The sequence below is a fragment of the Lonchura striata genome, chromosome 2, assembly GCF_050655825.1.
Source record: "Lonchura striata isolate lonStrDom1 chromosome 2, ASM5065582v1, whole genome shotgun sequence".
In the NCBI taxonomy this organism is placed as follows: Eukaryota; Metazoa; Chordata; class Aves; order Passeriformes; family Estrildidae; genus Lonchura; species Lonchura striata.
This window is the reverse complement of record NC_140704.1, coordinates 140,864,240-140,882,235: the sequence shown is the minus strand read 5'-3', so window position 1 is coordinate 140,882,235 and position 17,996 is coordinate 140,864,240. Positions and strand designations below refer to the sequence as shown.

The following is a 17,996-nucleotide window of genomic DNA, read 5'->3' as shown; positions in this document are numbered from 1 at the left end:
TAGTAGGGCAGTCAGATGGAAAAACAAAATCAGTAATAATGTTGTCTTGGTTATTTAAATTGATTTTATTTATGAAAAGACAAAATGTACGTATAAGGAATTTTGTTTTGATGTGACTTTATAACTCGCATCATTATATTTCACAATAAAGCCTAGTGTAAGAGCTATCTGATGAAAGTTTAGAGAATTGAGGTTAGACTATTAATCTATTCTGCATATGTGATTAGATATAATTAACCATAACATTAAGAATGTACTTTATAAATAGCTGCTGTTCTAAACTAGTAGGTGATGCAGTTGTATTCATCTCCCATCTGGTTAAATCTTCAGCAAAATTTTGTTTTTTAAAACATCTGTACATATTCATTCCATCAAACATGAAATCAATGATCAAAGCAACATTTAGAGTGCTAGGATATTCAGCAAATATCAAAGTATTAAAGCTAAAGATCTCATATATTTTTATATTGAGATCATCTACTCTGCATGCTAAAATATTCATAATGAACAACATTTGGAGTATAAAACTATCATTGTTTGCTGTGTTAAAAGTAAATGTCTATATCTGAAACATGAAGCTGACAAAAAGAAATACTGTAATGTCTTAATTTAACCAGCAGATACTCAGAAAAAAATTGCTTGTCGTGTGTGTTTTTAAACATGCACAATGTCAGGAAGGGATCAGCTTAATTTTTCAGGCTAATGTTGTTGAATACAATTTATTTTATATTTTGAATTTTTATGTGCTTAATGTTAATCAATTGTACATGAAAAATTATAAAAAAACCAAATATATTCATAAGAAGCACCTTTTATAGCCCAAGCAATTTACGGAAGCCTTATTATATGATTGACATTTTGTGAAGACAGTTTTATTTGGAATCTGTTGTCTTACTGGATAGTCTTAGTGTAAGTTATTGTAGCTTCATTTACTAACACCTTTTGAAACAGGAGAGCTGCAATTCTTCAGAATTTTAAAATATATCATCAAATAGAATAAATTAAAAACACTGGTTTGCATATAAAATAGAAATAATTAGATGTTTATGTTTCATTTGTATTAATTTCAGTGGCGATCTGAAGTGTTTTCTGGTTATTGACTGATATAAATCAGTCAACAGTTTGGTTTGTGCGAGTTGCGTGGCTGTGCACTCACTGCACAATGTCTTTTGTCAAGTTAAAAAAAGGGCTTATTTTCAGTTATGAGGGAGCATATGAGGATCTGTAATACTATATTCTAATTTAAAGATATAAGAATGCACTACTTTGGCAGTTAAATATGGTAGTAATTGTGATACACATATAGTTTTTTTCCCATTTCCTCTTTGGAATCACTATACTGCAGTGTCCTCTCCATGGTTTTCTCAGTGTTCCTTTCTTCTCTGACCTATTCCTTAGTAGAAGATATTGGTATGGCACATACTTCTAAATTATTTTATTGAAATAAAGTGCTAAACTTTAGATTATATTAAAGAAGAGAATAATTTAGACATCAAGATACTGCTACAAGAATGTTATGGTGCTAATTTTTCACATATTAAATTAGTACTACAGGTACCAAAAGGTATGACAACCTACATACAAGTGAAACCAGACTTGTATAGACCTTCTTGGAGAAGAAAGGCCACACCTAGTTCCATGTGCATTTTGTATTTTATTCCCTCATGCAACTTTGAAAGTCTTGATTTTGCTAGCAAGTTAAAATTTTTTATGTGTCTATTACTCACAGAACAGTATATGTGTGCATGCTATTAAAGGATATTTCTATATGGAGTAAAAATTTACCATTTTTACTCAGCAAACACCAGTATTAGATAACAGCCATTAAAGCATATCAAGTGACCTTGAATAAATAACCTATAATTTTCTTCCATATAATATTCCCTATTAAAAATACACAAACATATTCTGAAGGAATTTTTTTGAATGTGAGATAGTTGTTAATTGACTTGAAGGAAATTTTTTCACAGAGGGATGTTGCAGAGGTATTTCTAAAGAATTTCCTGCAGACTATTATTGAAGTATTTTAACCTCTCTTTTACAATTTTTATGCACAGAAGTTTAAAAACTCTGCATATTAAATAATTATGGAACCATATGACCTATAAAAGAATTTTATATTAATTACTTTAAAAATTATTTCTCTATTTATTAGCTATTAAAAATTAGTTTTTAATTTGGAAAAATATTTTTTGTGTTTTTTAATTTAAGAATTACACTCCCAAGTTATGCAAATTAATTCATAATTGAGAAGACAAATTTTAATATACTAAATATAGTTACTAAAACTTACTATATGTAAGTGTGAATATTTAAAATTGTAAAAATTTATTGTGTGTATGTACCTAACTGTAGGCTTTCTTGAGAATATAACTGGTAAGACCCAAATAGTGCAGTTTTATGATATATTATCATAGATTAAAAATCATAACTGTAGAAAAAGAGTAGTACTGTTGGCATTCCATGGGATTGTTCTGTGAATAAAGTGTTTCAGAGTGAGTAGGCAATAACAATACTCCATTGTTTTGTAAAAATTTTTGGAAGTTTATGCATTAACGAGTTCTATAAAGAGAACTAGAGATTTATATATACCCTAAATTCAACTGCTAGCTGTAAATTGCTGTACTATATACACTACCTGGATTTCAATAATAATTTAAATTGTGTCAAAAGCTTACTGATTATTAGCTGGAAAAAGGAACTTTAGGTGCCTTTGGTGAAATACTTTCCTTAAAGTTAGGGAAGTACAAGTATTATTTTATAAGGCAGTACTGAGATCTCTTGAGGAATACTGTACAAGATTATAGTTTCTTCATCAACAAGAATCCACACTGAATCAGATAAATAAAGGTACTAAAATGGTGTCACATTTTCCTGGTCATCCCACCTTACAAAGTAAAATGTACAACAGGATGAAAGGACAAATTTTGAAGTGAATGTCAGTATGTAGAGAACTTAAGTAATGACAAGTTAGTATGTAATATGTAAATATTTTCATTAGGGAGATGAGTAAGAAGAGTTCTTGTTATTGGAACACTGAATCCTTGTAGAAGGAGGGAGTAGATGAAGGATGAGAAGATTACTTTGAAGATGCACCTTGATAGGCTAATGAAAAATATATTTAGATAGGATAGCTGGTAGTGAAAAGCAACACCTTTTGGGTCCTTAGTTGTAATGAAACCAAGTGGTTAAATTCAGGAAAGTTTGTCTCCTTAATTCAAAAGAAGGGGGGAGAAAATGGAGATCCCTAGCCCTTTTCATTCAGTTAAATATAGGAACTTCAAATGCTGAGATTTAGTAGAAATTCTTTTTGATGCTACAATCACGGTTTCTAGCATGATCTGTATTTCTCAGATGTGAAAACAAGACAATGAAGCATGATAGAAACATAATGTTTCCAAGTGTTTTTTAATGTTTTTTATTTGTTTGGGTTTTTTGTTTTGATTTGGTTTGGTTTTAGTTTCTGGTTTTCTTTTTCCTCTTCAAATATTTAAGAATTGTTGGCTTCATCATGACTAAAGAATAGAGGATAACTGGACATATTTTTGTTTTCTGCTATTTTTGTTTCATATGGTCAATTCAGAGTTTAGTAATGCTTTTAGTTCTATTGAATTATTCAATAGTTTGTATCAACTACATACTTATTAAGGTTTTAGAATTTTTATTTGTGTATATGCATTTATCATGGGAGATATTTTAGAACATTTTCTTGTAAGAGCTTATACTTTTACTGTCTAAAGATATGTTTAGAGGCATATGGGCAATGATAAAGGCATTTGTGCTGTGTGCTTAATAATATTACTTAAATTTTGGTCAGCCCTGAAGTGGTGAGGCAGTTCCTTATTGATTGTTGTTGGTCCCTTCCAACTATCCTTTCTATTCTATTCTATTCTATTCTATTCTATTCTAGTCTAGTCTAGTCTAGTCTAGTCTATTCTCAATGTTCTATTTAATATGGAAATATATGTACACATAATTAAATGCCCTTGAAAAACAAATGAGTACCAGATGCAAACACTGAAAAAGACCTCTAGTACAGTTTGCAAGTCATAAATTAAATATAGAAAAAACAAACAGTTGGAAAAGGAGATACAGTAGTTGGAGGAAAAAACTTGCTTAGCAGACTCAGAATCAAAAAGTGACAGGAAGTCTTAATGACTCTTGTCATCATCTAGCAGTTCACAAGTGCCTCAGTGCTTTTCTTAGGAAAATAATTTCAAGAGAACTCTAGATTTAAAAAAAAATTATGACTCCAAATTTCTCTTTTTAAAGAAATGTCATTAAGCATTTGTGCATTTTAAAACATATATTCTCAGCTTAAGAAATATATTTTTTGATAATGCTACTTAATTTTTTTACAAAATTTGATAATTTTATGGATATCTCCTTTCTTTATCTTTCTTTATGTTTTTATTAATTTCTTGTAAGCCTTTATAATTTCTCTGTCATTTCCCATTTCTTTTATAAGAGTACTTGCCTTATGCTTTCTGATATCTGGCTTTATGTAATAATTTAGTAATGGCCAGGAAAAAATGAATCAGGTAGAAAATATCTTTCTACTGGGTATTCTCTATTAAACCAGTATTTCTTAATCCTCCTGTCCTACAGGAGAATTTATGACAGTAGAAAGCAAGAAGATTTTAAATTTTTTTATAGGAAATTAAATCATATGATAATGAAATTTTTGAGAACAAAAGGATGTTATGAGAAAACTATTTATCATTTAAAAATATTCTGTGTAGTATATATATTCATATATCCTATTTTTCTGAGGTCTTAGAATCAGGAAGAAGAAATGAGGAGTAAAGATGGAAAGGGTTTTTGAAAAGCTGTTAAATATTTTTAAGTCTAGTACGTAATAGATCTGCATATGTCCTCAGGGTTTTTGGTTTCTTTGTTTTTGTTACTGAAACCCAGAACTACAAAGATGGGAGTCTGAAGAAAGTAAATGTATTTGGCAGTAAGATATCTAAGATTATCTGTATATAAAAAGATTTGTATAGATGAGGTCTTAGAAAATTTTAAAAGTTTCAAGAAATAAGCATAACACAAATGTAGTCTAGCACTCAAGCATTTAATAACAAAATTACATTTGTTTAATATTTTATTATACTTTTGGAAATACCTATTAATTATGTGCAACAAATCACACAGATGTGTTTGGTGGATGAGCTCTATAATGGATGGGTGTTACTGTCAAGAATTTTATTAGACAAAAAGTGATGATAATAATATCCTAAACTTCTTGGTATGTTCCCACTTGGAAAGAGGAAAGAAGATAATTTTTTCATCCAACAGTCAAGCTTGGAGTGATTAGAAGGAAGAAAGGGAAAAATTAAATCAGTCATACTGATTTTAATGAATAAGCTGTGCTAATATTTTAATTGAATTATTGCCTTTTATACATCCTTGTCAATTTTCTTCTCAGAACTAGTTTTTCTTATTCATTTTTTTTGCACTTCCTGCAGTTCTTAATTGTTTTTCACTACATAATCAATATTTATTTCTATAATTATGTTTGTCTGATTTATTGTGTCATTATTTTCCCTTGGTATTTAAGGTTTTCTTCTTTTGACCATGAAATGTTGGTATAAATTAGATGTACTTTAGTTAGAATACTAAAAAAAAATAGTGTAGTTACAATTTAATATTAAAAAGTACATATTAAATGTACTTCCTTTAAAATATTATTTTCAAATTAGAGACATTTTATATACATATAATATAGTAGAAATACTGCAATTTTTTATCATTTTAAATTAGTAATACGGTGCAGTAATTCAGTGTAATAATGCAGTATTTTCAGTAATTTGAAATATAAACTTCTATACAATTTGATTTTACCAGCGTACTTTGAGTTTGAAGGGGAGAGGGATGTGGGGAAATGGGAGGACTGGGTGGGTAGTAAAGAAAAAACTAAGATCAGCTCATGTAAAAAGTGAAAAGCTCATTAGTATGAAAAGTGTGTGTTTCACCACTTTGTAGTCTTTTCCTCTTCTATATGGCTCTTCACATTTAAGAAATTGATAACCTATGCAGTTCATGATGTACTACAAAAACTGATGAAAATTCATGTTCTCCCATTCTGACTTTCAAGGCGCAGAAAGGTTCTAGAAGATAGTGCTACATCAGTTGGTGTGTTGGGTTAAGTGAAGGTTCTTTGGGTATTCACTAGGTTTTGAGATTTTTTAGTGGTTATCTCTAAGATACATAGATATTTAACACTTGCATTGCTGGAATGTAGAAATTATGGATAGTTAGTTGTATCACATGTGTATAAAAAAAAAACAAAACCCAAAAAAGGTAATTTTTATGAGTAGTAAGTAACAAGTTCAATGCATTTAGACAGCGGATAAACTTCTAGAGGAAATACAATTAATTAGACATATGCCAAAGTTAAACTGGAAGTATCATGCATGGTGTATTTTACATATCTGCACATGCACAGCCAATGCTGGAAATCCAAAGTGTACAATACTCTTGTTTCTGTCACTAGAAATTGTGTTGTGAGTGAAATCTGCCATCACCACATACTGAGTATTTTAAATAATCAGTGAACTACTGGTGCACAAGTCAAAATTAGTTTTACACTGTAGTCCAAACAATTGCACAGACTTTTTATTAAAGAAAAGAAAAAAGACAATATTTTAGTCTCTATGTGTGCCAAAAATTTTTGTTATCTTATATGAGAGACTATTTTTGTCAAAACCTTCAAGAAAATATTTCTGAACACATTTCACTTCAAATTGGCTGCTTGAAAATTGTGCATGTCTCTGGTGTGCCTATTGACTGAATATTAGCTCATACATCTGTAGTGAAAAAAATCTTACATTTATTACTGGGACTTCCCTCCTTAATAAAGCACTCAGATCCACTTTCCTTCTTTACATAAAATATTGGGCCTTCTAACCTTAGAAAAAGTTACAGAGAAAGAGTGAGAGGGAGGGAAAGGTGGAGCTCTTCAGTCTGAAGAAGTGAAGGCTTTGTGGAGACTTTGGAGTACCTTCAATTCCCTAAAGAGGATCTACAAAAGAGCTCTAGAGGGACTTTTTACATGGGCAGGTAGTGATAGGACAGTGGGGGTTGGCTTTCAGATCAAGGAGGGTATTTCTTTATTAGATATTAAGATGTTCTTTACCTTAAGGGTTGTGAGGTACTAGAACAGGTACTTCGTACTAGATGATCCTTAGGACACTTCCAACCGAAACCATTCTATAATTCTATAATAACAATAATTCTGTATTTGTATTAAAATAACTTGAACTAGGAAAAAAGCATGACCTTGAGCAGAAATCCCAAGGTGGATGCCTAAATTATTTTCAGTGTTTTGACATAATCTCTGATTTGATTTCACAGAGTTCTGATGCTACTCTTAATGCTTCATCCAGTCATGTGATCAAAAACAGATTTAGGATTCTCAGAGATTTATTCACATAGGAGATGTGCACCAGTGTTCCTTCTTCTACAAAAATAAACAATAGAAAAAAACAGTCTTGCTGTCTTTATAAATTTAAAGCCAACCAACCAACCTAGATTCCATATGTATTTAAAGTATCATTAAAAAAAAAAGAACCTTAAGCCTCTCCTTGCATTATAACACTGGAAAGATGGTTTTGTCATATAGGTTTTTATAAATTTAGATTTTTAGAATATACTTTTGTCTTATCACTACCTTCTTATTATATTTGTATGTCTCCACAGGAGTATCCTACTTCATTAGTATAATCTATTTTCTTGGCTCTTGGCTGTTCAAATATATGAGAACATACTAATCTGACCATATTTAAATATTTTTACTATTGTTACTTCTGAACTTTTTTATTGAGATAAATGGGCATCTTATGCAAAAATAGGTATTTTAACTGATCTCTTACAGTGTCTGTTTTTCTTTGTGGATGGGCTTAGACGTTTACAACTATACTGTTTGATGTCATGAATCCATCCTCTGAGACTTCTGAAAAGCAAGATCCACTTTCAGTTCTTACTGTCATGTGTTTGACATGCAAAATAATCCTTATTTTGCCAAGTATAAAATCATCTATTTATTGGGTAGAAGATATTTTTTGTGATGGTGGAGTTATTTTTATGTATGTTCATGCATTTGCAGCCCAACACATAGTTTGGAGTTGGCATGTTTGCCATATAAATTTCTATAAATACTTCTTCACAGTGTATTCAGAAACTACTGTTCAGTAAATCAACATACAAACCCCAGTTAAGAGTAAAATTTTTCTCTGGTAAAGGTGCTTTAGAGAACTGGAATTACTTGCTTTCCTAGTGGTATTTAATAGTCTTGGAAAAGTCATGCAAATGATTATAAAAATCTTTGAGTGATTTCACTGTGGTCACCAAGACACTCTTAACTATTTTCAGTTCCACTTTAGATCTTGTGAACTCTTCTTGTGTACGTAAACTAGAGATATGCCATCTATATGTTTTAGAATGAGTAGAAACAAATGGAAAAAAGAAATACAGGACAGTCTTCCTTTGCTAATGTGTTGTTTTGATGACTTCTGAAAGTAATGGACAAACATATCTCTAATGAGAACACTTAAACTCATTCCAGCACCTGAGCTTATATATTCAAGACCACTCTCATCTTGCGTAGGTGCTGGAAGAATAACTAAGCCTATCTTCTCATTCATGAGGAGTTATTTTAGACTGATTCTCACAGAAAGCCAAGAGAGGGTTGGAGCTATAGTTCAACATTCCTATTTACATAGAAATAACATTTTAGAAAGCTCAGATTCTGACAAGAGAGCATTGCTGTTATTCCACTACTGCTCTGCTGTATGAAGGTAGAGTTCTTGGGTTTAGGATTTCCCCTGAGAATAGAATGGCTTATGGATTTGAATTAATTTGGAGAGGGGGAGGGGCTTCTCCTATTACTAGTAAAAAAAACCCCAAAATCTAGAACTTTGTGGTAACATATATGTTTTAATTCTGCAAATAATGTATTTCTAAGAACAGTTATGAATGCTTATAGGTTACATTATAATAACACACAAGTAAATTTACATTTTGCCTTTTGAGATAATAGTGTTTCTGTATTTATAAGAAAGTTCAGTCTTTTCAATCAGAAGTATAAAAAATGTTTATTAACACATCCTGTATCTATCCTATAAATTTCCTTGTAGAATGCTCTTCCTTCTGTATCTGGTTCTTCTCGTGTGCTTAGTAATGATACTTTTATTTATAAAATTTGTAATATTTATAATATTTTGCTACTGTGGTACTTATACCTAATGTAAAGGTTCTTTGAATAGTCACTGATTTTCTTAAGAAGTAATGGGTATGAAAAATTATTTGATGAGGTACAGTGTATCTACTTAGGTTCAGTTCTCCTGGACGTAGCTCCTTTAATTTATGCTGTCTTCATCAAAAATATTTGCTTGTAGGCAGGATAAAACATCTTATATAGTTTTTAAAAAACACACAGTGGCTGTAGCGGCTATAAAGCCACTTAAGTATATTGTACATAAAGTCAGCTTAGAATTTAAAATTTTAAGCAGGTTCATTTTAATGTATAATTCACTCTTTACAGGCCAAGACTATTAGAGATGAGACACTTAATGACTGAAAAGGAAAGTTCTTGTAGTGTGTTTGCTTATTCTTGTTTACATTTTTATATATGTTAAGTTGTGGGTTTATTCTCTTTTTATTAGTTGTTTTTTTTCAAAGGTATGTTGAGGGACAAGGTTTGTCTGGATTAACTGTTTATATCATAAAGCCAGCCCACAAGGAGGACTTTTACAGAAACTGATGAGCTCTGGGCTTAATGGAGATGTGGGAGACAGGTCCCTTCCATACAACATTTTGCAAATAACAGTTTTCAAGCTAGAAAGAAGACCAGCTGCAGAACAAACAGCAGAACAGCAGATTGTATTTTATTTTCTACATTAAAATACCTTTTTTCTTCCTTTTTTTTCCTCACCACAGAAGAAACAGCTATTTTAGAGCAAACATGTTTATAATTGTTTTCATTTTCCAAGTTCCATAAATGTGTGACTGTTTTACACAATTATGTGGTGCATGGAAATAAACACTTTTTGGCCATATTTTAAAATTATTATTTATGGAGAAGAACAATTAAGTTGCAAATACCATTTCTTTCCTTTGTCAGGTATAAAAATTGGTCTCAATATTTATTTTTGTAAATTGTTTTGCACCAAAGGTGCAGAAATCTGAACTTGTGAGATAGCCAGTACTCTAATTTGTGTATACTTCCATGATAAAATTTGTCAAATGAAATATTTTAGATTGTATTGCCTGATACATGTTTTTGTTTTTGTTTTTGTTTTAACTAGTGAAAAAGGCCATAGATTTTAAATCTAGAGGATTTAAATTGTTTCCAGGGAAAGACAACAGCAACAAGTTTTCTATCTGTGAGTGTACTCCTTTTTGTTACTTTTTTCTAGTGCAAGAGTGAAGTTTGTGGTGTGCTGTTTGTGTGTAATTATTTATGTATTCTGATAATAGAACTGGTTTCTCCAGTCTGCATGGTGAATTTTTAAGTACGGTTCTGCTCCAAAGACAGCCTTTCTATAAATCTGGCATTGTATAAAGATGTGTTATTTTGTCAATAATTTCAAAATAAATTTACAGTATTTGAAAGGAAACAAATATTCAACCTTCTAGGTGTCTAGCTGTAAATTCTGTGAGTAGGAGATCAATTTTTTTAATTAAACATTAGAAATGCCATCAAATGCCTTGCAAACTAAAGTGTATCCTCATTTACACACAACCACATATGAGGTAACTTTTGAAATTTTTAAAAATTCATTAAGTGTGACATTTTAGCTGATTAACTAGGTGTAGTTTTAAAAATTCTGGAGTTGCTTGGTGCCTTCAATTTTTGCTATAGAAATTAGAAACTCAAAGTGCTTGACATCTCAGTGGACCAAGGCCTGATTAAATCATGAGGAGTCAGGCAATTTTATAGCATGAATTAAGCAGGTGTGTCTCTCAATATATTGAAAGGATACTTTTGAAAAATAGTGTGCCATTTTTATAGAGGCCTTTTTGGAATGGAACCACATTTTAAATATTTAAAAGTGAATAAAATGGACTAAATTTTTAGCATATGTCGGATTGTACTACATTTTTTTATTCTTCATAGGACTTATAGGATTTGGTTTTGAAGCTCCCTAGGTTGGACGTGTTTTAATTATTTGTTTAAATTAATGGTGATGGATTCAGTTTCCAGAATTTAGCAGCATTAGTGAACATTTATATTTTCGGTTTTAGATTTTAAATTGTCAAGGTATTATTTTTTTAGACAAAGATATCTCCAAGCAGCACAATCCTTTAGCATTCACTAAGTCAGAAAAATAGAGCAAAACACAATTCTGTTCAATTTTTGTAATGTCATGTATTGTCATATTCAACTTCTCTGTAAACTGCATCACCTAAATAGATTTGTAAGGCATTACTGATTTACTTGAAAACTTTGTATCAAGATATTTAAAAACAAATATTCTTTTTATACCTATTGGGTGAATGGAAAACAGACTGATTATGCAGAAGAAGTAACAGTAAGATAATTACAGTAGTGTTTATAAAGTACATCACTGAGGTCTCTGTCTAATGGCCCATCTGTGATTCTGTAGTTACAAATGATAATACAATAATAATACAATGGATGATAAAATATATTATTTTGCACTAATCATTAGACTGTCTACTGTATAAACTTTAATTGGAATTCCATATTTATAATGAAGTAGCAGATACTCATGATACCCAAAGCTGATTGTTATGAAATTAGTGATAATATTTAGCAACATATTTTTGAAGTTCTTTAGATAATTTCATTTGTTATGATATTCTGTGTGAAGCTGGAAACTTATTTATCATTTTTGTTATTGATTATGCAGAATAGATTACATGTATGAGTCAATAATAAGTGAAGGTGAAAACCATGGTGATTTGTACCTTTAGTGATCATAATCTTGTCATAAATAGATAACTAAGGTTTTATATTGCAGTCTTGCATTTGATTCTCTAGTCACTTTGGTAGTTGAGAATGTTGAAGAAATAGTATTTCATGAGAGGTTTATGTATTTGGCTGTTGACAAGACAATTTTTTCAGTGTGGCCTCAGCTGGGTCTAGTGTCATTGCAGATAGCGTCCTTTAAGAAAAACAATGACCAACATTCAACTGTTAGTGAAAATAAGGATAAGTGAATATCTATTTTACATTATGCCTTTTATTAGCAATGTCTTTATAAATTTTTGTCTAGCATTCTCATATGTATGTCCTTTCATTATTTTGCATTGTTTTGGTTGTTTTTGTTTATTTTTAATGTATCAGTTGTATAACATTTAATACTAATGCAAAGGTGATTTGCACAGAGTAAAGCTAGAAGATATTTGATATGGTGATGCACTTTGAAACAAGTATGCATCAACTTCAGTTTAGAAGTGTTGACACTGACAAATTAATTACTTGGCAGATCTAATTCAATCTGGATTTCAACTGTGAACTTTCTTGATACCAGTTTCATGACCAGGTCATGAATGAATGCTTTTCCTGGATGCATTTAATTTACTACAGGAAACCCTTTAATTGCATATTGTCCATAAGCATCTGGGGTGTAAAAAAATATATAGACAGATATCTGTGGAATTACATAGGTCTGTAGACTGAAAAGTCAGGCATTGTCTATAAAAATAACATCAATACAAAAATTCTAAACTGTGAAATTACTTTTTGCTAGGCATTTTATAAAAACCAGAATGGGTTTAAGATTGTGTAAATGTATTTTGGAATTGGAATCAAATTAGAAATCAATATCTACCTATAAAATTTTCCTCTGTATTTTTATTGCACTATATGTCTTATTTTAAAAAATTATTTCATTGATTTTCTGTAACATAAGCCTTTATATTTTTTAGGTTTATGAGTACTGATAATTCCATATATTATCATTTAAAATTATGTCCTGTAGAGTGTTTCTGGAAATGAAATTTTATACAGAAAGTGTCCAATAGGATTTTCAAGCTTCTATTTCTGGTAGAAATCAACATGCATAATAATTCTTGTGTCTTTCAATCCATCTTTTTATATAAATATTTGCTCTATTACCTATGTATGGGGAAAAAATAATGTACAAAAATAAAATAATTATTTGAAATATTAAAGCATGAACTATAATAGAGATAATATTGTTTAAACACTATTAAAAAAAATGTCTTCTGTGTGCATTGATATACAATGCATGGCCAAATGGCACCATTATAATTTCTATACTATTATTATGAGACATGATGAATAATATTAACTATAGCTCTAATATATATTTAATGTCAGAACAGTTTGAATGTCTTCTATGTATATCCAGGCTACTTTTGATAATTCTGAATTTCTCATGTCTCAAAATGAAGCACCCAAAAGAGAGCATTAATTTTAAATGCTTATCCAACAAGATGGCTTTGCTAAGTGCAGTCTATGGAATGGTAGTTGTCACAGAAATATATATATTTCAACAATAGAATGAACATGGGTTTCTGTAGCTAGTATGCTTTCATCACATGTACATCTATTGGAGAAGGAAAAGACTGAAATCTGAAGCTAGGAAGAAGATTCCTCCTGGCCCAAAAGTCCCTTGAACATAAAAATACAGAGATTGCCTTGGAGTGTTTTTAGAGCAACCTTTGACATATTACAGGTGTCTTGGGACAGAGGAGAGTAAATACTGTAGTTCCAGCTGACAAGCACTGAGCTTGATAGGTTTTTTGAGCAGTGTGCTGTGTTGAGATGTTTTCTGTTTAAGCCTGTACATTTGCCTTTGGCCTTCAGCTTCCTCAGGGGTACCAAACCAATTATTCCCTTTCTGTGTGTGTAAGAAGACAAATTTCAAGGAAGAGAAACCTCAAGGATTCTGAATTATATTCCTCTTCATTAAAAGTTAAAAGTTAATGAACAGCCTTTAAAAGTATAGATAGAATCTACTTTTTTTTTTTTTATATGCAAACCTTTTCCTTAAAAGTACTGCAATTCCATCGGTCTAGTTCATAAAGATGAATAAAGATTAAAATATTTTTCTGATTAATACAACTTACTTGGCCTCATGTCAACTTTTTTTTAAAATATTTATCTGTCAAGCAATGAATTTATCGTGTATCAAGTAATAAGAGAGAAACATCCTTTACTAATTTTCCAGTTTTGTGAATAGATGGTTGAATATGCTGAGATATGGTTAGATTGTTACATACAAATTTCTGGAAAAATACAGAGAATAGTTCACAGGAAGTTTCTCTCTGAAGATCTATTTTAGTTTATTGTAAGATAAATGTATGCAAATCAATCTGGCATTTTGAGTTTACCTTCATATCATCGTATTTTAGGTATATATATATTTTCAATACTGATGAAGGAGAATTCTCTCAGCAGGAGTTTACGCATTCAAGTTTTATTACAATTCAAGGAGAAAAGGTCAGCTCTTAGTGGAGATGACATTTATTAGCATATGTTCAGAATAAAATCTTACAGACCTAAACCTGATGAACATTCCTTTAAATGTTAATGTTTCTAAAAAAAAATAATAATAACATTTCCAAGTATATTGCAAGTAAACAAAATAGCTGATTGATACATCTGATAAAAAACTTGTGTTATTTTTTTGGAAAAAAAAAAAAGCAGAAAATAAATTCTTTGTTAATTATAGGGAGGAGAAACATGTATTGAAAGTAGAGTTTATATGGGTGATCATATTCTGTAGAAAATCTGTTTTAAAAGACCTAAAAAGAATATACTCTCATATTTTTTAATTGCTTACTACTGTATTTTCTAAAAACTTTCTTACTGTATCTCTTTTTTTGTTTATTTTGTTGTTGCTTGTTTTTGTTCTTTTTTTTCCAGTAAATGAGGGAGGTATTAAACAGGCATCCAATTTGTGTCCAGATCCTGGAGAACCAGAAAATGGAAAACGGATAGGCTCAGATTTTAGGTAAAATATAAATTCTACTATTGTATAATTTCTCTAATACTGAACTTGGAAAATGAATATGTTTAAAATGTATATGTGTTGCTGAGTACTTTTTCAAAACTGACCATTTTTGCAAAAAGTGCAATATAATTCTGCGTAAAATTATGTAATGCAATATAGCATGCACCTAATATGCAAAAAGATAAAATACTTACCTAGGAGAGATCATATATCTCTGAAAATCTGACAAAAATAGGATTGAAGGTAAGTTTATGATATTTTCTCATGTAAGTACTGTGATAGATTTATAAATATTGAGCATGCATGTTGTACTGGAGGCTTTTGCAAAGGAAAAAGCAAAACTGAATATAACACAAGAAAAAAAATAAAACCTCGGAGAAGAAATTTCAGATCTTAGAGAAATATTCATTCAATCTAATAGAGAAATTACAGTCCCTGCAGTATGTTTTTCAGGAACCCAGAAGTTTGACACATGCAGATGTATTTTCCTAGTAGTCCTCACATTGGCCTAGAAATCTTAATTCAGACAATTTTATCTTGTAAGATAAAAAAGGCTTTAAGTACTCTTTAGAAATATTTTATGTTGTTTTATCAGTTAACTAGACTCCTAATTCCAGTATCAACAGTGGCTGACAAGTAGAGAGAGACATAAATTTTAGGAATGTTTTGGATTATTTAAATCTCTTTTCTGAGTTTCTGATTTTTTCCCTTTTCAATTGTTGAACATTTATTTAAAAGGGTTAACATGCATATTATTTTATATTTGACATACAAAGACACTCAGACTGTATAAAAAAAATTCAAATTTTTATTCTTGTTTTACATCATATACTAATTTCACATTATGTTTACAAAACCTGAAACACCATAATGATGAAAGAAAAAAGACAGAAAGAAGTAGAAGGGTGATAATTTTAAAATTAATTGGTTTTATTACATTCAAGTTTTTTTTCTATATATTTTGTATTGTACATGTCACACAGCACACTACTAAGCATTCCAAGAGAACTCTTAGAGTAATCTGGATGCACAAAGATTTTACAGAATTATGATAGTGCATTCTTTTACATAACTTCATGTACCTTTTTGTGTGTGTGTTTTGTCTTTTCTCTTTGTAGTCAAGCAGAAGACAAGATTGAAAATTACATCCTATGTAAATATGATAGCTAGAAAACAGTTATTACAATTTCTGTTTTTCATAAGTCTTCTTATTTCTCTAGTTTTGAGAAAAGCAAAAGTTAAATGTGCATCAATATATATTATATAAATAATTTTATATTTACATAAATAAAAAATTATAACTATTTTTATAAAAATGCAATTTCTAATATTAGCTTTCAAAATAAAAAGTTTATATTTTCAGAGAAATTAAAAAAATATGTATTTAACTGTCATACTTTCTAGAATCATTACTTTGGGTGGTATTTTGTATTTCAACTTCAAAAATATGGTTTGAGAGGAACAGCATTTGACAGACAACCTGCCAGTTCTTTTCTAGAGTTATCTCTGCAAGTGATCATGAAAAGACCTACTTACAAAGATTATTCTAGTTAGACTTATGTGAGGGCAGTACCTCGAAAAAGATATGATGATGATCATACCCTCATTTTTCTTTTTAGACCAAAATGTTAGGATTTCAGTTAGCATTATTTTTAACTTTACACTTGGAATATGTATCAGGGTTTCATATTTCAAATGTATTGATGAGAAAATGAAAGCAGAAGGCATTCAAATTACTGAACAATGTAGATATACAAGTACCAGCATCAATATGTTTTCCAATGTTTCTTTTCCCTAATTTCTCATTATTCTTGGTGACATTTTTTTTCTCTTAGAAAAAAAAATCTCCCAATAATCTTTATGGATTTATACTTGTAAAAAACAGCCCTGGTGTATATTAGTAAAACATGTGCATTTAGCTCAAATTGAAAACTTCATACATTGAAGGGAACATACATTCTTACAGGGAACAAATACATACTAAACATTTTCAGCAAATTTAATAAAATTCCTGCTTAAATTAATCTGGTTTCAATTACTGCCATTATGATAATGGTTGTTCAATTGCTTAATAGGGTTCTGAAGTAACAATATTACAAATTATTATTGTGTTACATTTAGTTAAAAACATCTAGTGCCATGGAAGATCTTTTCTATTCTGGCTTATACCTGGCAGATAGAAAAATAGCACACTTTCACCTTTTCCTTCTCGAAGTCACTCTCTCTGTAATGAAGGAAATAGCTTTACTTTAATCTTGCCTCTTTTTTCCTTTCTGAAAAGAAAGTACAATTCCAATTACAATGCCTTCATTCAAAAACACAGTATTTTGAAGGGTTTACTTCTATCTCTACTAAGATCAATAAAAATTTGATTTCTGTACAATTTAATATATTTTAGAGAAGAGCATGTTCTTGTCACTTCTCCTTAGCTTTCTTCAAATGTGAAAAGCATTGGAAGCATTGTATTGCACTTCTGTTCTGATTACAAACACTACCTGCTTTCACCACGTTAGTCTCCTCTTACTTGGTTCTTACACAGACAAAGTCTGTAATTCAAGCTCTTAGACAAACTGGAGCAGTCCATGACATTACTTGAGGCCTGTAATTCCATGCTTAACCTTTTGAATAATATTTTCTAACATTAAAATTCCCCATAGCTGTATATTTTGGAGTATTAAAGGCATTGTTTCTGATTCTAGATGCATATTTGAGCATAAAAGGTTTTGCTTGTTGAAATAAAGTCAAGAATACTTATTTATAGCTGCAAGCTTTTCCTGTACTGAAAAAAAACATTCTACTTCAGAAAGAAAGCTTCCCTTCCCTAGGAGTTTCTTAAAATTTTAGACACGCTAGCGATTATTCAGCTGGAATTTGCAATTTTACTTTACTTGTCAACAACTAAAATAAATCTTTTTAAACTAATAATAAATCGTTCTCATGTGTCTAGTTTTAAAATGAATGCCACTATGTAAAAATGTAAGATATAATAGATGAAGAGAAAACGTTTTTACATGTTGTTGTTTCTATTTTCTTTATTTCTAATGA

At 30.2% G+C, this 17,996-nt stretch overlaps 1 protein-coding gene across 6 annotated transcripts in view; it reads left to right on the top strand.

Moving 5' to 3' along the window:
• CSMD3 (CUB and Sushi multiple domains 3) overlaps window positions 1-17,996 on the top strand; it is a 578,243-nt gene that overhangs the window by 234,718 nt on the left and 325,529 nt on the right. For 4 of the 6 annotated variants that reach the window (XM_085572459.1, XM_085572458.1, XM_021546425.4 and 1 more), the window contains 2 exons: window positions 10,308-10,385; window positions 14,864-14,951. In XM_085572459.1, the coding sequence (XP_085428585.1) occupies window positions 10,308-10,385; window positions 14,864-14,951 (166 nt within the window). The remainder of the gene's footprint in view (window positions 1-10,307; window positions 10,386-14,863; window positions 14,952-17,996) is intronic. The other 2 variants (XM_085572460.1, XM_085572457.1) reach the window with 1 other exon arrangement.